Here is a 22739-nt window from a genome sequence, read left to right on the forward strand (position 1 = left end):
CTCTATCACTTCCATTACGTCCATCGGTATTGGTCACTTCTTTATTACTTCTCTTCATTAACTAGAAAGCAAGGTCTGTGTGAGCAAAGACTCTGTTACCTACCTTGTTCACCAATCCATCAGCACCAGGCATTGATCGGACTCTCAATACATCCGTGTTGCGTCAATGAGTGAATGACTCCTCCCACCGTCTACAGAAGCCACCGTCACTGCCGCGTGCCAGGCACTGAAGCAGACACCTGCCGTGCACGAGCTCCATCTAGCATGGGGCACATGGTCTTGGTTCAAACCCTGGCTCCACCTCTAACTGGCTGTGTGACTCTGGGCAAGTTTTGGGGCCTCGGTTTCCTCATGTATAAAATGAGGATAATAAATAGTACCTTTCTCATTGATTTACCACGAACAGGTAAGAGGTAACACATTTGAATAAAGTGATAGAACAGTACACAGTAAGTGCTCAATAAAAGTCAGTAATGATTATATCCTTGAAATGACAATTCTATAAGCCAGGATTTTTCAAGGTCAGTACAACTGGTATCGGGGTGGGACAATTCTGAATTGTGGGAACTGTCCTATGCCTTGTAGGATGTTTAAGAGCACCCACACCTTTACCCTCTACATGCCAGTGGAACCTTTCCAGATAACAAAAATGTCTTTAGATATTGCCAAATGTCCCCCTGGGGACATGAAGGGCAAAAGCATTTGCTACAAGGCATATACTTTTACTCCTATTGACAGACACGAAATTGAAAGCTCACGGAGTTTAAATAAGTTGCCCAAGATCTTAGGGCTACAAAGCCGGGGAGCAAGGATTCCAACTCCCGTCTCCCTGGCCCCACAGCACGTGCTCTTTCCTCCATGGCTCGCTGTGCAGAGGCCCGAGCCCCCCTTCCCTTGCCCTGGTTGGCTCGCTCACGCACAGATCCGTGCTAATTGCACAGCAGTGTAAAGCGTTATATGTGGTTTGTTATTTCATATCCAGGATCATGGTCCGCAGCCTTCATTACATAAAGCAGCTGTGTGTACACTCGGGGTCTAAGTGCTATTTAGTGGTCAGCTCGATGGGGATTTCATTTCAAGCATCGCATTTCTTCTTTCCCTTTCCATCCTTCTATCGAATCCCAGAGAGAGGAATAGAGCCTGGCACAGCCGGGGCTAAAGGGAAAGGCCGAAGTCTGCTACGTGGCAATCATGCCACTGTCCTAATCACATTGGGAGAGACAGCTCAGGACGTGCCATATGTGGTGCGAAGGTGCCTCCAGTGATTGCATGCATGTGTTTGTGTGTGTGTGTGCACGTGTGTTCACAAGCCACAGGCAGCCTGGCCTGGCTCCCTGCACCACCTTCACATTCTAGCTCTCCCCCGTCATGGTTTACGGTCTCCCGCCCCCGACGCCAAACACACTTCCACGCCTTTGCACATGCTCACCCCCGCTGTCTGAAATGACCTTCCTTTCCTCATCCTCCCTGTCCAAATCCTGCTTATCCTTAGAGATCAACTCAAACATCACCTCTTGGGCAAAGAACTTTGTTGATCTCCTCTCTCCCAAGTCTGACTTTCTTCTCTCCAAACGTTGCTCCTCCTTGTCCTCCCTCTATTTGTTTCTAAAGCACCCTATTTGTTTGCATCTCTTCTCCCTCACTGGTCTGCAAGCTCCCTGAGGACAAAACCCCGGGCTGGGGGCTGACCCAGGGGTGTAGTGGTTAAATTTGTGCGTACTGCTTTGGCAGCCTAGTGTTCTTGGGTTTGGATCCCAGACATGGACCTATGCAACACTCATCAAGCCATGCTGCAGTGGTGTCCCACATACAAAAGAGAGGAAGACTGGCACAGATGTTAGTTCAGGGATAATCTTCCTAAGGCAAAAAGAGGAAGATTGGCGCAGATGTTAGCTCAGGGCCAATCGTCCTCACCAAAAAACAAAACAAAATAAAACCCTCGGCTGATTTCTTTGTGCCCTCCACTCCCTCACTGGGCTGGACCACAGTAGAGTTTTTTGTTTTTAATGAATGCCAGCTTGTATGGCAATTCTAATCCTTTATTGTGCTTCAATGATCATGTGTTTATTTCCCCATGCCGTGAGGGAATGCCCTTCTCTGAATCATCTCAGCGTCTGCCCTTTTTTCTGTTTTTTTCCATCACTCTAGACTGTCTTAAGCACTGCTGACCTCTGCGTGGTCCTAGAATCTTCTTCCCTCCTCTCCCAGCCCCCAAGGCAATCTGTCCTTCAATCGCCACGGATTAGCTTCCAACAGGCTAAGGCTGGGGAGGAGAGGACGGAGCCGTCGGGCACACTGGGATAGGAATTGGGGCTGGAAGTCGGGCCAGGCCAGGTCCACTTGAAAACACCAGTGTGGCAATCGCCCAGGCAATGGCTAGCCAAGAGGGCAGCCCTCAGGCCCAGAGCGAAGCTTCTCCTTTGGGGCGGCAGAGCAGGCGAGCCCCTCACCTCCCTCCCCCAGAGATGCCGTTTGGCAGGACCCGGGGCTCCCGGATCCGCTCAAGAGGCAAGCTTTGTTGGTTTAGTTACGCTACAAGGCCTCTGTCCTGCCCGGGCTGTTCCGGCCTACAGATTCCTGGTACCCATCTGATTGAACAACTTCATTAAAATCCAATAAAAGGAAAGCAGGCCGGATGCACCCCGGGAGGGGAGGCAGGCGCCTGAGTTGGCCGCTGCTGTCTGAGCCCTGTGCCCCTTCCCGTCCTGCCTGAAGGCCCCTGGGCGGGCGGTGGCCCCGGAACTGGGAACTCTAGTGTTGGATACAGAAGAGCTTTAAAGGTTGTCTGCTCCACCAGCTTGTCCTCACTGACGATAGGGACATGGATCTACCCAAAGCCACCCACTGAGACGTCGGCAGAAGCACAATGAATCTCTAGGACTTCAGAGCCGTCATCCAGGGCTTCCCTCACCACAAGGAGCATGGAAAAACTGTTCAAGAACACGAGAACCCTTGTTCTTGGGGAGGGCTCCCTCCTGAGGTCCCAACTTTGTTGTTTTTTTTTTTTGGTAATAGCTTTATGAAAGTAGAATTTGCATCCCATACAATTCACCCATTTAAAGTGTACAATTTGATGGTTTTTAATATATTTACAGAGTTGTGCAACCATCACCACAACTTTAGAATATTTTCATTACTCCCCAAAGAAACCCGGTGTCCTTCAGCTATGGTCCCCCAACCTCCCCCTTCCTCCTAGCCGTAAAGAAACACTAATCTACTCTCTGCCTCTATATATTTGCTGATTCTGGACATTTCATATAAATGGAAGCATGTTATATGTGTCCTCTTGTGACTGACTTCTCTTATTTAGCATAATGTTTTCAAGATTGATCCATATGGTAGCATGTATAGGTACTCCATTCCTTTTTTATGGCTAAGTAATATTCCATCATAATATAAACCACATTTTATATATGCATCAGTTGATGAACATTTGGGTTGTTTTTTCTTCCTCTTAGCCACTTTGAATAATGCTGCTATCAATAAGATTTTGTGTGGACATTTGTTTTCAATTCTCTTGGGTGGAAAAACCTGTTTGTTCTTGCATCTCATTAACAATATCAGTAACAGTACCAGTGGAGATCCTAAAGCATTATTGCTCACATTGACTCAGAAAAATAGGGAGGACGGGAAGCTGGATGAAGAAAGAGAGGCAGAGAGAGGTTAATTATTTTGGCTTTGGTCACACAACCATAGGATAGGGCCGTGGAGGAGAAAATCATAGTGGGTACTCATGACAATTAGCCAACAAAACTTTCACAATTTTAGGGAGAACAACCTGGAACATTTAAAAAATCACATACATATATTGACGTGTACCATCACTTTAATTATACGGATCAATTTTTAACTTGATCAGGTCCTTTCTTGTCTACTGTCTGCCTCGTCTCTTCCAATTCCCCTCCCTCTTGGGGGAATTAGTCCTCCTCTAACTTCCCGCTGTCTCGCCTCCTCCTTACCGAGTGGAGTGGTGGCTCTGTGGGGCGTTTTGGAGCCGCGGTAGTCAAGTCTCTTTGAAGGACTTCTCTTTTGTCACAGCAGCAGCTCTCAGAGCTCTGTGTGTGGGAAACATGGAGCCCACTGTTCTCTCACACTGTCTGGGCACCCTGGCCCAGTCTGCATCTGTCACCAGATGTGTGCATTGCAAAGAGACCGAAGTTGCTCTGGATACCTAGTAGGTTGGACCATATGAAATTGCCAACATCTATTCGCTTTTGATTTACAAAAATGGCAACCTCCTGTGGTTCAGCTTGCCAGGTTCAACTTGCCTCCTTTCTGTGTTTCTCCTCAAAACCTGGATCTTGTGCCTGGAAGCCTTTCTGCCCCTCCTGCCCTGCTGGTCTTCCTCTCCAACCTTCTCTGGTGGCCACCCTCCAGCTGCCCAGTCTCGTTCCTGGAGGTAGGGAGGTGGGGGGGGGGGTGGGAAGAGCACTGGGCTGGCAGTCACACTCCCCACTGGTCTCCCTTACTCCAACCTGCCCCCTCCAATCCCTGCCTCCTAAAAGCACAAATCTGCTCCAGCCACGCTCGACTTCAAATTTGGCAACGACTCCCCATCACCTAGTACAGAAAAGTTCAAGCTCTCCAGCCTGGCCAGGAGACACACCCTCCGCTCCTACCATGGTGTTCCGTTCTGTTCGAGGCACGCCTAACCACTTGCAGGCCCCTGTGCTCTCCCACCTCTGCGCCTCGGCACATGCTCTTCTCCCGTCTGGAAGAATTGTGCACCTCTTCCACTCAGCGACCAGTGACTGACCCTTCAAGACCACTCCCAGGAGTCTTCCCTGAGCCTCCTGGTCGTTAGGAGCCTCTCCTCTCTGTTCCCGTGGCTTGGTGCTCCTGTCTCTCCCGGCACTCACCTGTGTTTGAGTCACCTCCTTGCATGTCTGTCCCTGTCTATCTTCCTCTCCAGGCTGTGGACTCCTGACAAGTCCACCCAATTCACAGTTCAGTCTCCGTGGTCAGGATAGGAAGAGTCAGTGAACTCCCCTTTAACTGAACTAAGCAGTGGTGCTTGTGACTCAGTTTCCCCATTTGCTGGAAACGATCCAGAAGTGTGGGCCTTGCCCCTCGGCCTTCTCTAAGTTTCGTTTGCCTCTCAGGAACAGAAGGAGGCTGATTTCAAGGACTCTTTCAATTCTCATGGTCCAAGGGACTGACTATAAATCCTCACCCTGCCAGGGCCCCTCCCAGGGGTCCTGTGTGGGTCCAAGGAGCTTGATGGGAGAGGACTGTTTAAATGGAAAGTTCCAAGGAATTTTGAAGAAGATAATTTTGTTGTTTTGTTTTAATTCAACTAGTGTTGGCAGGACACCTACTAAGCACACGCCAGTGTCAGAACAGTGCGTGATACAAAGTTGTAAATACCAGCTTCCCTGGATTCTTTTGGGTGCTGTCTTCCCAGCCAGTCTGGGAGTGCCTGCCCTCTCCTGACCCTCTCGCTGTTCACTCCCGCCAGGACCTGCACATCAGATGCATTGGGCGAGGTTGGTCCCTGTCCCCAAATTTGTCGCGGCCCTGCCAGTCCGCGTCCACCGCACAGCGGACAGAGGTTGGCCGAGCGGGGCCTCGGCCTGGGCGCCCTCTGGCGGCCGCGCGCGGAAGCTCCGGGCCGGCGGGGAGCTGGTGAGGGGAAGGGGGAGGGCTGGTGGAGGAGGAGGCGCGGGCAGGGGAGGAGAGGAAAAAGTTGCGCTGGGAAGTTTGGAAAGTTGGGAAGTGGCTGCTGCGGGCTTCGCCTCCCTCCGCGCGTGTGTGAGGGAGCGAGCGAGCGATTGAGCGAGGAGCGAGCGCCTGCCATGCCCATCAGACCCCGCCTCGCCGCGCCCGGGCGCGGAGCTCGCCCCGACTCCCTGCGGCCCGGCCCGGCCCGGCGCGGCCCGGCGCGGCCCCGGCCTCCCGCCCCCCGCGCCGGGTCCTCCCCTCCCCCCGCCCCGGCGGCCCCAGCCCCCCGCCCGGCCCGGCTCCGCGCCGCTCTCCCGCCCTCCTCTCTCCCTCCCTCCCGGCCGCGGAGCAGCATGGCGGAGCCCGGGCAGCGGCCGCGCGGCCGCCCGCCGCCCCTCTGAGCCCGGCTCAGGGGCAGCCGGGCGCCCCAGACCCGACCCCCGCCCCTGCCGCGCCCGCCGCCGCACTTGTCCCACCGCGCGCCCCCTGGAGCGCCGCGCACCCCTGGGAGCCTTGCGCGCCCCAGGTCCCCAGCATAACCCCGAGATCCCCGTGCGCCCGGGAATCCCGGTACTGCCCCGGGAACCCCGCGCGCCCCTGGACCGAGACGCAGCTCCGGGACCTCAGCGCGCCCCGGGACGCGCGCTCTCAGAACCCCGGGGCTCGGCCAAAGGAGCTGCGCGCCCTGGTGAGGGGGCCCCGCCCCAGAGGGACCCCCCTCTTCCAACAGACGGAGCCCCGCCCCAGAGGGACCCCCAGGTTTGGCAGGGAAATCCAGCCACGCCCCAGAGGGCTCCCAGCATCCCGCGGCTGGAGCCCGGCGCTCCCGAGGAACCTCCGTGCTCAGCTGGGGGCTCCCCGCCCCGCTGAGGGGGCGCCGCCCAGGAGGGTCCCCCGCGCCCCGCGGGCCCCGGCAGGATGCACGCCGCCCTGGCGGGGCCGCTGCTCGCTGCCCTCCTCGCCACCGCCCGCGCCCGCCCGCAGCCCCCGGACGGAGGACAGTGCCGGCCGCCCGGATCGGTGAGCGAGCGCCTGCCCAGCCCCTCTCTCGGCCGCCCGGGCACTCCAGCCCCGCGGGGACCGTGGGTTTGGGGTCCTGCCTTCCGCGCCCACCTCTGCCCATCCTCGCCACCTCCGCCCGCCGGGCGCTCCACGGGCACCTTCCCTGGCTTCTGCTGCTGGGCGCCGGCTCGCGCCGGGAGCCGGGTGGGCGACCCCCGCCGCTCCTGCCCCCACGCCGGCCGGCGCTCTCGGCTCTCCTCGGCTCGGCGTCCTGCGTGGACGTGTCCTCTCTGTGCCCTCTTTGGCTCACTTCGTTCTTACTTTCGTCCTGTCTTCACCTCTCTGTTTCCCTCTGCCCTCTCCTGACTGTTCCTGCCCTTCCTCGCCCTTCTCCTCTGCCTTCCCTCAGACCCTTCCTCTGGTTCACCCTCTGCACGCTCGCAGGCGCCCCGCAGTCCCCTGCCCTCCCCCTCGGACCTGAAGCAAACTTTCTCCCCGAGGTTCGTCCCCACTTCCCTCCTCTTCTTTAGCCCGGGCCCCAGCACCCGCTCTCCCAAGTGCCCCCATTTCGCCAAGAGGGGGCAGATTCCAGAGGACACGAAAGGAAGTGCCGGGGCTTGCTGGCCTCACAGTTCCTCGGGGGTTGAGTATTTACTGGTTCTCCTGATTTTTCTTCCGAACCAGGGAGTGCCTTGATTTCCCCCAGAATCCCTCCCTCCAAGTGTAAATTAGTGCTTGAGAATAACCCTGAATTGGAGGCCAGGGGAGTGGAAAACGTTTTTCCTCGAGGGTCCTGCCTCACTGCCCAGTCAGCAGGGCAAGGTGCACTCGGGACTCCCAACTTGTGCGAGTCAGGGAGCTGGGGCCAGCCGGCACTCAGAACTAGTCTGTCCCCAGTATGCTGGGATCCACAATGTTTAGTTGTTAGTGAAGTAAGGTGCTGTTCCCTCCACCCACCCCCACACTTACTTTTCATTCCTGCTAGAATCAAGCAGGAAAATTTTACAAGTTGACCCAAAGCTTGCAGGTGGTCAGTGGGCAGTCCAGGGGTTTTTCTGGATGGAAGAGGACTTTGCCTGAGAGAAATGATGGTCCCTTTCTCATAGCCCCTTAACTCCTGGCCCTAAACGGATCTGGAGAAGTGACCCCTGTCTCGGTGCCCCTCCTCTGCCCCTACACTGCCCCCCCATCAGAGCTTAGGTCATAGAAGATGAAGAGAATTGGGGTTGGAGAGCAAGCACACCTTTCTAGGGGGGAGCCAGGAAAGCACCCGGAGTATGTGCGTTCCTTGGGACTAATTCCGTGGAATCTTCCCCTCCCAAACCAGGGCCTTGAGACTCCCCTTAGGCTGCAGGTCCTAAAGCACTTTCTCATCTGCGGTTTCAGCCGGTGGAGCAGAGTAGCTGACACCCCAGACCTGCCCTCCAAAAAGAAAACTGTATCCCCCTGATGAATGGGAAGTAGCTGTTTCAATAGCCGTGCTATTTTTAATAGGCGTTCTGCTTTCGAACCGCTCTTGGCACGGATCTTCTCATGGTCGGGTTTAAAAGTTATATGACTTCCTCTCTTCTTGCCAGAGCAGGACTCTTGGTCCCCTTCTCCCCACCCTCCCCGTGAAACACCACGGGTGAAGGTTTGGCTTGGCCAGGCATGAATGTTCTCAGGTGGTGTGGCAGTCCCTGGCTTCCTTCGCTGCCTCCTTCCTCTGTGCCTGGCGCTACTCTTAGGGCTGATATACGTACATTGTGGCTTTTCAACCTCCCAACAACCCGTGAGGTAGTGGCTCTCACCCCCCATTGTACAGGTGGGGAAACTGAGTCTGTAGGAAGTGTAACAATGTGCTTAAGATCGTACAGTGAAGATAGGGCAAAGCCAGGATTTGAACGTGGGTCTTGCAGCTTTCAAAGCCCTTTCTCTTTCCCGTGGCCCCACGCAGGTCTCTGTCTTCCATCCCCTCTTCCTCTGTGCCATCCCTGGTTTACTCTGCTGCCTTCAGCCTCACTGCCTTCCTTCTTGTCTTTTGCTGCAGCAGAGGGACCTGAACTCCTTCCTGTGGACTATTAGGCGCGACCCGCCGGCCTACCTGTTTGGCACCATCCACGTCCCCTACACCCGCGTCTGGGACTTCATCCCTGACAACTCCAAGGCAGCTTTCCAGGCCAGCGCCCGCGTCTACTTCGAGCTGGACCTGACGGACCCCTACACCATCTCGGCGCTGGCCAGCTGCCAGCTGCTGCCGCACGGGGAGAACCTGCAGGACGTGCTGCCCCGCGAGCTCTACTGGCGCCTGAAGCGCCACCTGGACTACGTGAAGCTGATGATGCCCTCATGGATGACGCCCGCGCAGCGGGGTAAGGGGCTGTACGCCGACTACCTGTTCAACGCCATCGCGGGCAACTGGGAGCGCAAGAGGCCCGTGTGGGTGATGCTTATGGTGAACTCGCTCACGGAGACCGACGTGCGCTCCCGAGGCGTGCCTGTGCTGGACCTCTACCTGGCCCAGCAGGCCGAGAAGATGAGGAAGAGCACCGGGGCCGTGGAGCAGGTGGAGGAGCAGTGCCATCCACTCAACGGGCTCAACTTCTCCCAGGTAGGCTCAGCCGCTGTGCGCCTCTGTCCTCGTCCGATTGCCTTCCTCCTTCGGCAGCCAGAGCCCTGTCCTTCCCCACAAGGAGAGGGTCTTTAGGGCTGGGCGGCAGTTCTGGCTGCTTTTGTGGTGGTCCGAGGGCTAACTGGTGTATGCTAGAATTGGGGGTAAGAGTTTGGGCGTTTGTTTCTATCCCCATGAGCTTACCTCTTGGGAATATACACTCCCACCTGCCGTGCTTGCCTGAGCAGAAAGAATTTCCCTGGGAGCATCAGAGTGATGGAAAACAAAAGAGGGAGTTGCGAGTTTGTGTCCCGCTTCCCGAGGCCCTGGGGTCTCAAGAGCTGGAGGCGGTCCTCGGGCTGGTGTCTGTACGGAGGATGCACAATGGGGGATGTGGGATGTGCGTCCTGGGGCCCGCAGGCAGGGAGGTGTAGTGGGCCTGGCGTCTGGTAGCCCTGGGGTGCTGTTTGAGGTTAAGCACTGCCAAATTTCCCAGGCCCTTGCAAAGCTCCAGGCGACCCTCGGACTGCCTCTCTAGGCTGCGAGAAAGTCAGCAAGGATCGTTTGGGGTTAATAATTTCAGAGAAATGTGTTCACTTAAAGGTTGACAGTTCTGATTTCTGAACCTCAGGAGTGGGGGCAGGGAGATGGGAGGAGCTCCGGAGGTTTAAAGTCTGGCTGCCAGAGACCTGATCCAGCAAAATGTCATTAAAAGCCCTGTCTCCATGGGCAGAGGTCACTCACAACTCACTGGCCCCAAACCCAATTCCGAGGCCCTGGGAACAATGAGTTCACATCTGTGCCTTGAGAACGGGCTGTCAGTCCCGGGATGGGGGCTCCGCGTCAGGGCTGGTGGCTCCTGCAAGGAGGCCCCGAGACGGGACTCGGCCCGATGCCCCGAGTGAGGCATGGTCCCCGATATGTGCTCCTCCATTAAGGAAACGGCCCCATAAGTTGGCTGGGCTAGAAACTCTACCGCTGGGACCAGACCTGCTGGCTCTCCCAAGATGTTGCAAGCTCTTCACCAGGGAAACAGCGGCAGAAACTGATCCCCTTTCCGAGATCTCTGGCCTTTGTTTTTCCAGGGGAAATGCAATATTGTCCCTGGGGAGGTAAGAAGCCAGACTGATTTGCCGGCCAAATGAAAGGCGGGTTTGTCGGTTCTCCTGCTGGCTCTCCCATAATTGTGGAGTCCTTACCCAGAGGGCTCCGGTGGCAGGAATATTGGGGCAGTTAGTCACGCCCCGCAGGGTTCTGCCTATGCCTGACTCCTTCTCCACGGGGGAAAATCCTGTGCATTCTCTGGCCCAGCGCTGATTCCTCTGAACATACCGGCTTTCTCCCTCTGAAGTGACTTTTCCCTTGCCAGCCTCTGGAGCCGATAGCATCTGTGCTGGGTTCCCCAGCGCTCACCGCCCATCTCATTTTGCAGGCAGGTTTGTGGGAGGCCTCTCTGTTCAGGTCTGGCCTCGATGTCTTTTTTAGGCTGGGGAGGTAAGGGACCCATCGTCCCTCTCAACATCCTCTTTGTACCAACCGCGGAGGAATCCGACAGAGCTAAGGGGAGCACACAGGCCCTCTGGGGAAAGAGCCCCTGGTTTTAATCTGTCTCTCTTAAAACAACAAAACTATCTTTCTTCGGGGTCTGGAAACACTGCTGTTCAACTAAATGACGGCTTTGGTAGGTTGAAAACATTTGCTGGAAAGTGTGTGAGGTTATGTTTGAGGAAAAGTTCCTGAGAGCCATTCATCGGCCCGCAAGGAGCCCGCTGACAGTCTCCAAAGCCCGTGTTTGAAGATCAAACAGACTCAAATCTCTGGGTTCAAAAACGCGCCCACCCCATCACCAGCCTGGGCCCGCTCTGAAAATTGTTCTTGGGTCCAGCTCCTCCAGAGGGCTGCAGGAAGCGCGTCCTGAACAAAGGAAAACAGGACTCCTCTTGGTTGCCTAATCTGCACAGCCTTCACCACCTGCCAGAGCGTCCGACCCCGCCAATTTGTCCTGTTATCATTTTGGAGTGAGGTGATGAAATCTCTCTTCCATCCCCGTGGGCAGCTGTGGGCGAACTGGAAAGAGAGGAGTTTTAGAGTCTGGGCAGATGGGGTTGTTAGGGATCCCCAACCCCAAAGTCAGAAATGCAGCAGCCTTCTCAGTAAAATTATATGCGCGCGTGCACGGTTTGATATGAACATCTGTGATGCATTATTGTACCGAAATATCTGTTAAGTGCATCAGATTTTTATTTTTTCTTTCCTCTCAGCATTACTGTTATTGCAAAATATTTGGGGGGGGGGGCTGGCGTGCAACGAGAGAGGAAGGCGGGAAAAAGAAGTCTTAAATGAGAGTGCCTTTTTGTTAAGACCTGGGACTTTAGTTTTAATTTTAGTATTTCTCAGACTTTTACGTTTTCTTCTGAGCAGAAATACCATGTTTTTCCTTGCTAAGTGGAGAAAGAAAGCTTACGTTTGAGGACTCCACGGGCTGGAGGAACCACTGAAAAAGTTTCTTTCGCCTTTGCACACTTTGGAAGCTCAGGCTTCTTGGGCCTGGTCTCCGATTTCAATATAAGCTGAGAGTGTGAGACCCGACGTCACCGTGAGTTTGCTATGTGACCTTGGGCGAGTCAGTTTCCCTCTCTGGGCCTTGTTTTTCCCATCTGTGAAATGAGACACGGGATTAGGTCCTCCCTTGAGCCCCTTCCGGCGCTGATGTTCCCTGGGGCGGTTATAATCAATTCCACGTGCTAGGCACCATGCAGGAGGCTTCAAGTGCTTTTCCATTCTGTTGGATTCTCACAACCTGATGGCTGTCTAAGGTGGGCACTCAGAAAGACTGGATGACTTGCCCGAGGTCACATGGCTAATAAGGAACAGAGCCAGTCAGCCTGACGCTCAATAAACGGTGCACCCTTCCTGCCCCACCATGCTGACCCTCGAGATTTCCCCCGTCTAGGTAATTCATGTCTTCCTTCAGTCCTTTCTTCTGTTTCTTTCTCCCCTTTAGCACTTGAGGGCTTAGAAATATTATTTCTTGGAGAATTTATACTTAGAGAGAAGTGATTTCCTTTGGCTGTGGCCTGGATTGGGCATGGTGAAGGCGGGTCCTCTGAAGAGCTCCCTGCTGTGTTCCAGACAGCTCAGCATGGTGGGCTGGGAGAGAGGAGACTTAGGGTTCCAGCTTGTTTCTAGGTCCCAGGTCTGGCTCTAAAGCCAATGACTTGTATCTGACTTTGGTGTTCCCATCTGTCAAGTGGGGCAGTAGTGACTAGCCGTTTGCGATGGGGCTGGTTATATGAGGACACGAGGAGACACCTGTGGGAGGTTTTTGAGAGGGTACCTAGATGGAGGTCCTGTGCCTGGAAGTCCGGGTGGCTCCAGGACAGGGAGAGAGGAAGGCCACATGGAATGTCTCATCTTGCCCTGCTGGCACCTTCTCCCAGCAGCCACACCCACTGCCCACCCTTTGTGAACAAGGTAAAGCTAGAGTCATAAGGGGTGGTGGCGGCCCCTGCCCTCAGGAGCCTGGGGATGTCTGAGCCTCGAGTCCAGATCTTGTGACATTCTTGGGACCTGCAGATTTCGATCAGCTCTGTCGGCCGCCTGCAGGGACTGGTACCAGCTGCCACTGACTTGCGGGGCTGATTAGGAGACCTTCTCCCTCTCGGGGCCCCGCCCTCCCCCCTCAGGCCAGTGGAGGCACCGGACCAGAGGCCCTCTAAGTATGTGGTTCTCGGAGGAAACGAGGACCCTGCCATTCTGCACCGCGCTGTCTTTTAACAAACATGCCGAGGTTCCCCATCCACTGAGGAGCCTGCACACGCGGGCCTGGCCGCCAAGACTGTCCAAAACGTTTGTAAAATTCTACAGCCCCCCGGCCAGGGAGTTGGAAACCACACAGTTGTCATTTCTGAGCTCTGTCTCTGTGCAGGGTGCTGCGGTAGACCCTGGAAGTACCTCATCTCTAGTCCTCATGGAGGGCCGACCAGGCGTAGCATCATGTCTCTTTAACAGACAACAAAGTGAGGCTTACAAAGGTTGAGTCGTTTGGCTGGGGTTACATAGCCAGGCCAGGCAGACTCAGGGTTCAAACTCGGATGTGTCTGATGCCACAGGCCATGCTTTTCAGGCTTCTGAGAGATGAGCTGGTTTTCGTTTTTATAGTGAGATGGCATTATCTGGTGACGTGTGTGTGTGGTGGAGTGGAAGGAGACCATCATGTCTTGCCAAAATAATTAAACACGTTAGAGAGAGGTAAATGAAAAGTGCTGAGACAGATTTTCTCCCTGGCTTATAAATTGGATCTGAAGGTGATTCTAAGATGGGAGTTCACAAGGGCATCCCCAGCTTCCCACGGACCATTGTGAAGACAGCACCCCCAACACCAGCTCGGAAGGCACGACTGAATGGAGAAGGGTCTCTGTGGTTTGTAGTCAGAGCTCCTGTGTCTACCCCTGAGAACATATTATTAGGTGCTCAATAAGTGAATGAATGAATGGCCGGAAACCCTGATATGACCATCCCTGCTTCCCCTCCTCCTGCCATCCAGCCCTGTTGAATGAATGAATGAATGAATGAATGAAGAGAGAGGCATAAGCCACAGTGAAGAGCCCCTTCCTGGAACTCTGATACTTCCTCGCCTTCCGACACGGACGCAAAATGTGGAAATCACCAAGTGGCGAGTTCAAATACAAAGCAGACTCGAGCCCTGACCCCATTCCCACCTTGCCTATAACTCTGGGCTAGTCCTTTCCCTCTCTGGGCCTCGGTTGCCCCCGCTCTCCCCTGGGAGTGTGGGCTAGACGATTTTCAGGGCCAGTTCAGTTTTGACGTCTGAGGTGCCCATGCTTAGCCCCCGCATCTTGGAGGCACTGGGCCACCCCGAGATTTTGAGATTTTTTGAGCCTGAGTTCTCGGCATTGGGAGGGGCTGCAGGCTTGTCTCTGGCGGGCTGCTGCTCATACCTCCTTGTCTGGAAGCCTGCTGGTTCCGGTGGGTGATCCTGCTGCCTCACGCTGCCAGTCTGCCTAGCAGAGAGAGCCGTAGCCTGTCGCGGCACGGTCCGCTGGCCACCTGCCCAGCCCTGAAGCCTCTCCTCCATCAGGACTCCCCTCTCTCACTGGCTTCCTCCCATTCAGCCAGAGCACCTTGGTGTCAGGCCGGCACAGTGCTGGGAGCAGGGACCTGGGAACTGCCTGGTGTCATCCTGCAGAGGGTTCACTCCCCAGCCGGGGAGAGTGATGTTATTACTCCTTTTCGACAGCTGTGGAAGCCAAGGCATGGAGCATCTGGACGCTAGTCCCTCCCGTGTCCTGGTTCCCACACTTCACATGGAGACCCTGCTCTTGCTTCCTCTTCCATCATTCGTTCGCATCTTTCAGAACCCATCTCTCATTTCCCATCCTCCAGAATGGCCATTCCTGAGTCCTCCTGCCCTCCTGGAGCCTCCGTGGCAGCCACAGCAGCACTGACCAATGGTCCCTCAAGTCCACAGTACGAGTCCGTACTTGTGGCACAGATCTGTGTGCCCTCCCCCCTTGCCCGCCAAGGCAGCTGGGCACCCCCAAGGACCTCAGACCCTTGGGGTGAATGAGAGCCCCTCCGTCAGCTCTGGATCAGGACACAGGCTGGCCTAGTCTGCACCGTGGAACTCCAGGTCCTGGACTGGGGGATCTTGTTCTGGCGCCACCTTCACCCCGTGCCTCTGCAGCCTGCCACACCCAGCCCTGTGGTTGGGAGCTGTTCAGCAAATGTCTGTCACGTGGTGTGGAAGTCCCTTGGGGGACCCCTTAGCAGTGACCCCTAGCCATGTGTAGTCTCAGATCCTTTCTGTGCCCAGAGAGCTGTTTGCGTAGAGCCTCTGCTGGCACAGCAGGCTCTGCCCACTGCCTCTGACCCGGTTCACTCAGCCTTTAGCATTTAATATATTATCCCAACATAGGGGGCAGGAGCAAACGCAGAAGCAGATGCACAGGATGGCTTAGGTGCCTCCATCAAAGGCGAGTGGGGCCATAAAGCCAGAGGTGACCAAGACGTCACGAAATATTCTCATCTCGGAGTCAGAAGCGCACAGCATGAAGTCTTCCAGATTTACGGAATCTCCGAATCCTCAGCCGGGACTCGGAGGCTCAGGAATCTAAGAATGGTGAAATCTTAGAACCTCAGGCTCGCAGGCATTTTTGGACTCGAAGAATCTTCACGTCGTGAAATCCTAGCCTCTTCACTTTGAAGCATTTTCAGCTCCTAGACACAGACTTCTACAATCTTAGAGTTGGAAGGGCTCGTTCTCAAGAATTCCAAGAAGCCCCATCCGCAAACACATTGATCTCCTTCCCGCAACACCCCCGCCAGCCAATCCCAGGCCAGAGAGACAGGCTGAGCGGCAAAGCGCTTTGTGACGGAGATAAAAATGGGAGCGTGCCTTTGTTAATAGTTCCCATTTGGACATCTCTCAAAGCCAGGCAGAGGTCGCCTGGTAATGCAGCTTTCCGAGGGAGGAAACTGAAGAATGCGACCAGCGCCGCCAACTGCCAGGCAGGCTGCTGACGTTCTCCCCTCAAGTTTGCTTCTAAATATTATCCACTTCACTCCCTTTTATCTCCCATCACTGGCTCTCTGTCCGCCCACTTAATCCGCAGGCAGCCGGTGGCCCAGCCTTCAGCTCTGCTCAGTGGCTGCCAAGCCGGCTCTCCGAGCAGCTCCTCCAGGATCCGCAGGCTTTTAAATCTGCGCAGTATATCCGCTGGAACACAAAGCTGTTGCCCCAAGCTTGGAAACGCTGTTGCTTGTGCCGGGCCCCCTCCCTCTGCAGGAATTTCCTTTTTCTCTTCTACTTCTGAATCCTATGAGATTTCCACGGCTCAACTCAAAGCTGCGCCTCCTCTAGGAAGTCTTCCCAGAATGCTCCTAAACCTAATCTGCTTGGGAAGACTTGGTCCATAGCTTTCTTTGATGACCCAGCCACATATATTCTTTCCCTCCATGGTGTTGTATGGCATTTTATGATATTCTTTCAGCACTTATATATTTTATTTTATATATAATTATTACTGAGGCAGTCTTTTCTTTCCTAACAGATCCAGATTCAAAACCTTGCTCAAAATAGGCTCACAACAAAAGGAGCCTGAATGTGTTCCAGTTATGAAGTTGAGGCTTCGTGGTGTATTCTGTGGTTGAGGTGTTGGCAGCTTGGATGCTGAAAGGGGCTGTGTCTTGGCCTCTGTGTTCACAGAGAGCCCTCGGACTCCACACCTGAGGCCCCAGATGAGTTCAGGACTGTTGCTGGCCCATTTGGTCAGGCCGTCGTAACATCCTCGTCCCTGTGGGATTCTTTCTCTCCATCCAGGAACACTTCCTTGTTTTCTCTTCCTCGTCTGTTACCTGCAAACAAAGCCCTCTGTTGTTCTCTTTACTGCCCAGAGCACACGTGAGCCTCTCTGGACTCACCCCATCCACCCCACCTTATTTTCATTTAAAAATGTTTAATTTTATCCATTACTTGCTACTTTGGTTTTGGGCTCCAGCGATGCTGACCTGTTCTAGTTCTCTCTCCCACACACAATCCTTGGTCAGCCTCCATGCATTTGCTTATGCTGTTCCCTCCATCTCGGAGCCCTTCCCAGTTTTTATCGTCTGGCTAACTCTTACGCCTCTGCAGTGGTTGGCGTTCCTGAGGGCAGTCATTTTAAAAGCCTGGACTTTTCAAGCAAATGATCCTTTATAGCCAGACTTTTATCCACGATCACCAGATTGTGGTCCTCTCTGGGCTGATGCCACTGTGTCATAACTCAGAAGTTTGAGTTTAGGTGCAGTGATGTCATTGGCTTTTAGCATTGTGGGTTTTTTTTTCCTTTTCTTAATTTTTTTGTTGAGGTGTAATTTACATAACATTATATTAGTTTCAAATGTCCAACGTAATGATTCGATATTTGTATGTATTGCAGAATAGCATGTGTTTTCAAAGGTTTGGTGGGCGTCTTAGTCTGCTCGACTGCCGTAACAACCGATCATAGACCCAGTGGCTTCAACAGCAGCAATTTCCCCCTGCTCTGGAGGCTGGAAGGCCGAGTCAGGGGGCCAGCGCGGCTGGGTTCTGGTGAGAGCTCTCTTCCTGGCTTGCAGACAGCTGCCTTCTTGCTGTGACTTCTCACTGCAGGGGTAGGAAGGGCACAAGGGTAGGAAGGGCAGAAAGAGAGAGGGAGGAAGGGAGGGAGGGAGGGAGAGAGGAGTCGAGACTGAGAGGGCTAGCTCTCTGGTCTCTCTTCTTATAAGGTATGCCTCCCATCACAAGGACCCCACCTTCATGACATCTTCTAAACCCAGTTACCACACAGTCTCCATCTCCAAATACGGTCATATTGGGGGTTAGGGCTTCAACATCTAAATGGGGGGGGCACACAAACATTCAGTCCATAACAGTGGGTGAGTTGTACCTGGGCACCCTGAATGCCCGACTACCCTTGAAAAGAGCCGGAAGGTCATCAGACTAGGCCCATGCACGTCAGAGCCCAGGGGCCATCTCTGAGGCACAGCCTGGGGCCTTAGGACCTGTGCAGCCCCTTCAGTGGCACCTGCTGCTGGAGCCTGTGTTCCTCCACAGTGAGGAGGCCAGGTGGTTTCCTTGTGGGAGCCTGCAGGCTTTCAGATCAGTGACCACCATGGGCTCCCCCCGCAGGGGGCACACATATTCCTCTGCTCTGAGGGTAAGACAGTCACCGGTCACCTTTTATTCTTGGAGTTCTCCCTTTTGTTCCCATTGGGTCAGGAAGGGCAGGGAAAAGCATTAAAATTGATTTCTCCTTTGCCCCTCCCTGTGAGCCTGTGTTCTCTGCATGAAGCTTCCCCCCTCCTCCCTGATTTGGATCTGATTCCACCTTCAGGACCAGGAGTGTCTTTATGTACACTGCATGGGGCAGACTCAGCTCAGGAGCTCCCCATGGAAAGCCTCGGGCATGGCCTCCTCCAGGGCCCAGAATCATCGCACTTACCGCAAGTGTAACCTGGGTTGGTTATATAACCTCTCTGTGCCTCAGCTTCTTCATCTGCCAGTCTCATGGGATCGCTGTGAAGGTTAGTTGAATGACAAGTGCTGTAGCACAGGGCCAGACACGATGAGCACTCAGGAAACACTAACTCAGGGTTATTACTGTATTTTTAGATTAGCATCATTATACAATTTTTCAAGAAATGCTTTTTACTTCCTACTGTGTGCCAGGCATTGGGATATGTGCTGGAGATAGAAAAGTGAGCACCAACGATGATGCCGTTTCTGGGGTGCTCCCTTTCAGGGTGGGGAGGGGACCGGGCACAGGTGTCTTACACTGCGGGGCCGGGGGCGTGGGGGTGAGGCGGGTGGTGTGTTGTGGGCGCACAGAAGACCCACACTTGCCAGCCTGGGAAGAACTGGGGAGTGAAGCGGAGATCTGAAGGAGTAAGAGCGGCAAACGCTGCGGGTTCTAGGCCGGAGGGTGGGGGTTGGGGGGGGTGGGGGGGGGTGGGGGATTGGGGGGGGTGGCTGGCGGGGGGGGTGGGGGGTTGGGGGGGGGGTGGCTGGCGCTGCCCACCCCGGAGCCGAGAATTGGGCGGCGCGCCTGCGGCGGTGCGCGGGCTGTGGCGAGACCTGGTGAGCGAGACCGCCAGTCTGGGCTGTGCCCTCCGGCCAGGCCGTCTCGGGGCCCGGGCGCCCCTCTGGCCCGCGTTCCGCGGCGCGGGGCGCGTTTCCTAGAGGAGCAGCGAGCCGACGGCTGCGCGGGGCCACAGCACCGGCCACCGCCCGGGGAGTCGGCGCCTGGCCGCCAGCCCTGCCCGGGGAAGCCCCAGCGAAGACCAATGGCAAGGCCTTTCTTCTTTCCTCTTTCTCTGTTTAAAGGACTCACCTGCTTCTTCCCCAGGTTATTTAAAGTTTCCTGACCGGTTTTATCTCCCGGGGCCTTAGTGGGCCTTGGGTCCCATTTAAAAGACCTTTTTAGAAAGGAAGATGCGGGTGGCGGAGAAAGCCTTTTGGAAATCTTTCCGGCTCCTCTTTTAGCCTTAGTTCACACGGTTTCCCTCTCTCGAGCAGCTCAGCCTTGAGTTTGAGAAGAGACAAAAAGCTCAATGGGCAATGATAATTCCAGCCATTTGCATCGCGGTTTGCAATTTCCAGAGTCTTTCACATGCGCTCCCGCCCTTCCTCCCGTCCCCGAGGACACCTGGAAGGGGGCTAGACCAGTTTCCTGCAAACCCCCTCCCCCAGCACCCTCCCAGTGTTAGGACTCCCAGTGGCCCCCTGGATTTCTCCAGCTGGGGAGCTGTAGCACCCACTGGATTCTGGGACATTTTTGAGCACCAGACCCTCTACTGGGGCTGAGATATAGCTTGAGGAGCTGTGGATTGGTCAAGGGATGGGTAAAAACTGAGGCACTTTGGGACCTCAGTAGTAATAATGCTTGGTCATTGTGCTTGACCTTGACTGGGATGTCTGGTTGACCCAGCACTGCCTAACCCCCATGGCCAGGCCTGCTGGTGGTCTTGCAGGTGATTTTATAGTATTCCGCTTCCATCAGTATAGTTTCGTGGGGAGGATGGGAAGAAAGGAATGTGGGAATCTTGGTGGAGACCTTGCAGGTTGGACAGGACTGGGTGCGTGGAGATGGGAGTGGAAAAGGCCACGCCAAGAGGAGGAGACCGTTAAGAACTGGGTTAAGTAATAGTTAAGCAAAAGTACCAGGCCTAGTAAATGCAGAGGCTATGGAGAGAAAAGTGCTTCTACCCCTCCCTCCGTTGGCTTTATTCTTTCCTTTCCCTACCCGGCTCCCAAGAGAGCCATTGTCATTTAGTGCCTATGGTGTGCTAGGCCTTGGGTTTATCACAATAAATTCTTAAAACAATCCTGAAAGGTAAGTATGCTTTTCCCCATTTTGAGGTCATTGGGGCTAAGTACTGTGTGCAAAATGATGGAGCCAGGAGTTTTACTTAGATATTTTGATGCCCTAAGAGAGATTGGACGGGAGTTGAAATTCCAGCTCCACCGCTTTGGCTGGGTGACTGAGACTCTGCCTCCACGTCTGCTCAAATGGGGCTCACGATAGTGTTTACCCCTGGTGTGTTGTGAGGGGTACACGCGGTGATGCCTGTCAACCACACAGCACATGCCAGAGGCGATCACTGTTGACTGTGCTGGGTTAAGTTGTGGTCACTTCAGTAATTGTTATGGGCCCTTCACACTGTCTTGAGGTGAAGCCCCTCCCATAGAGAAGAGAGCTCCTTATCCTTCAGTCTCACATCCCAAGTGTCGTCCGGAGCAGGGACAGTGGTTGGTTGGCCAGATTGGAACCACGTGGCCCGTCCATCCGGAGCGTGGTCATTTTTTCCGACCATCTGCGGTGTGTAATGTCTGACCCTATTCCTTCTGGTTTGGCTTCCCTGTGATCTCCCACTGCCCCTTGGAGTGGGGACACATCAAAAGGAGGGCTTGGAAAGTGTGGGCTGGAGACCTCGGCTGGAGGCCCAGATCTGCCGTGGGTTAGATCCTCGGCCTGGCTCCCCTTCCTCTGCTGCGCAGGTGGGCTGCCTGTGAACAGCAGCCACTCGGAGTTATGGGAAGAATCAGGCGTAAAGCCTGGGGCGGGCGGGGTTCGCCTCGGGTGCGCTGTGCTGTGGGGAGCCTCGGGGAGCAGGTGTGTTTCCTCTCCCTTTTCTCCCAGGGAGAAACACCCTGCAAATACTTCGTGAGTTGAATTAATTGTTATGAAACTGTGTCTCCATCCATTCTGTCCTTCGTTTGTTTATCAAGCACTCCTGGGAGCTACACTGTGCCAGGCTTAATTCCAGGTCATGAAAATGGGGCTGATGAGCGGGGGGGGGTGGAAGGGGACCCCAGAGAGAGGTGCTTCACAGCAGAGTGCCAGGAATGGGTCTGAGTCCTCTATATGATTGCCCCACTTAATCCTCACCACAACCTCTCAGGTACGCACTATTATTCAGCCCCATTTTACAGGTGAGGAGATTGAGGCACAGATAGGTTAATTCACTTACCAGAGGTCACACAGCCAGTGAGTGGAGGATCTAGAAATCATTCAGAAAGTCTGTCTGCAGGGCCTGTGCTTTCAACCTCTCTGCATCTAATGAAAAGGGACTGGCATCTGATGCAGGGGGCCAGCTCTTCTTCTGAGACTAGAAGTGCGAAAGATTGGGAAGGGCAAGGAGTTGAAAGACTTCTGATGTTCCCTCCTGAGGAAGGCTGCACTCTGGGAAGGAGAGAGTGAGGTGGTCTGTTTGCCAGGACCTGCAGTGAGGAGGGCCTGAGGAGAGGCTGTGGCAAGGACTGAGAGCAGAAGCTGGCGTTGGCCCGTGAAGGGATGGCAGGGCAGGCAGAGGGCCCAGCAGAAGTGGAGGGTCTAAATTTGGAACTTCTCCAGTCTGCATGGCTGGGATCTTCTCGGCAGAGCTCTCCAGTGCGGGTCCGAGAGAGGCGCAGTGTGACAGAGGGCTGCCCCCAGCCCCTCCACCCTGAGGAGTCCCTGTTCACTTTGCCACGGTAGCTGGACATGATATCAGTTCCCACCTGTCTGTCACTGTTGAGCACTGACCCTGAGCCCCCACCCCTGGCCACTGGGCCTTTGCAGGGACTGGGGTCCTCTGGGGGCCTTCTGGATGCTCCCAAGATGGATGAGACGGCATCCTTACTGTCCAGGAGTTCTCTTTGCTGATGAAGATGCTCAATGTCTTTCTTTTTTTTTCTTTTCAGGAAGATTAGCCCTGAGCTAACTCCTGCCAATCCTCCTCTTTTTGCTGAGGAAGACTGGCCCTGAGCTAACATCCGTGCCCATCTTCCTCTACTTTGTATGTTGGGGAAGAAATCCCTTTTTTTTAGGAAAAGATTCTCAATTTCTATACCATAGACTTCCCTTCCTTCTGAGGACCTAGCTCATACTCATAGTGTACTTGGCAGTATAATGCCACCTGAGCTTAGTACTGAAGGACAGATTGGTGTTCCCTGGGCTCAGGAGGAGCACCATGCGTGGGGGCACAGACCGATGGTGATCTTGACCCAGACTGAGAACCTCCTTCCTGACATGTGAAGAATGCTTGCAGGAGGCGTGGCAGACTGGGGAATTGGCCACAGAGGCTCACTGGCAACATGGTGTAGGCCTCAGAATCTGTGTTGAGAAGCTTGGGCTTCATCCTGGGCGCACTGGGGGGCCCCTGTCCCCCATTCCTGTGTTCTGAAATTTATTCCTTCCTCAAACTAGAGCGTCTCACCCAGGCTCCAGAATTTCCAGTCTGGAAATTCTCAAGCCCTTTGGCTTGAGGAAGGAGCTGCTGGATGAGGGTCTTTTCCCTCATGGGATCCGGGATGCTCTGAGTCCCGGGCCAGAGGAGAAGCACTCTCAGCTTCGGGAACTTGGTGGTGTTTTCTCTTAGAAACTGGATCGTAAAAGAGGTCTGGTAGCTGAATGAGATCAGCGTGATTAAATACATTATGGGGCCTTTTGTGAGGATGCCTGAG

General features: G+C 54.6%; 1 protein-coding gene across 1 annotated transcript in view; it reads left to right on the forward strand.

The window, feature by feature from the left end:
• Positions 1–5993: 5993 nt before the first annotated feature.
• Positions 5994–22739, forward strand: part of TRABD2B (TraB domain containing 2B) — a 216945-nt gene continuing 200199 nt past the window's right edge. The window contains exons 1-2 of the mRNA XM_023630292.2: positions 5994–6681; positions 8693–9253. Of these exons, the coding sequence (XP_023486060.1) occupies positions 6580–6681; positions 8693–9253 (663 nt within the window). The 5' untranslated portion in view covers positions 5994–6579. The remainder of the gene's footprint in view (positions 6682–8692; positions 9254–22739) is intronic.

This window comes from Equus caballus, chromosome 2 (assembly GCF_041296265.1).
Source record: "Equus caballus isolate H_3958 breed thoroughbred chromosome 2, TB-T2T, whole genome shotgun sequence".
In the NCBI taxonomy this organism is placed as follows: Eukaryota; Metazoa; Chordata; class Mammalia; order Perissodactyla; family Equidae; genus Equus; species Equus caballus.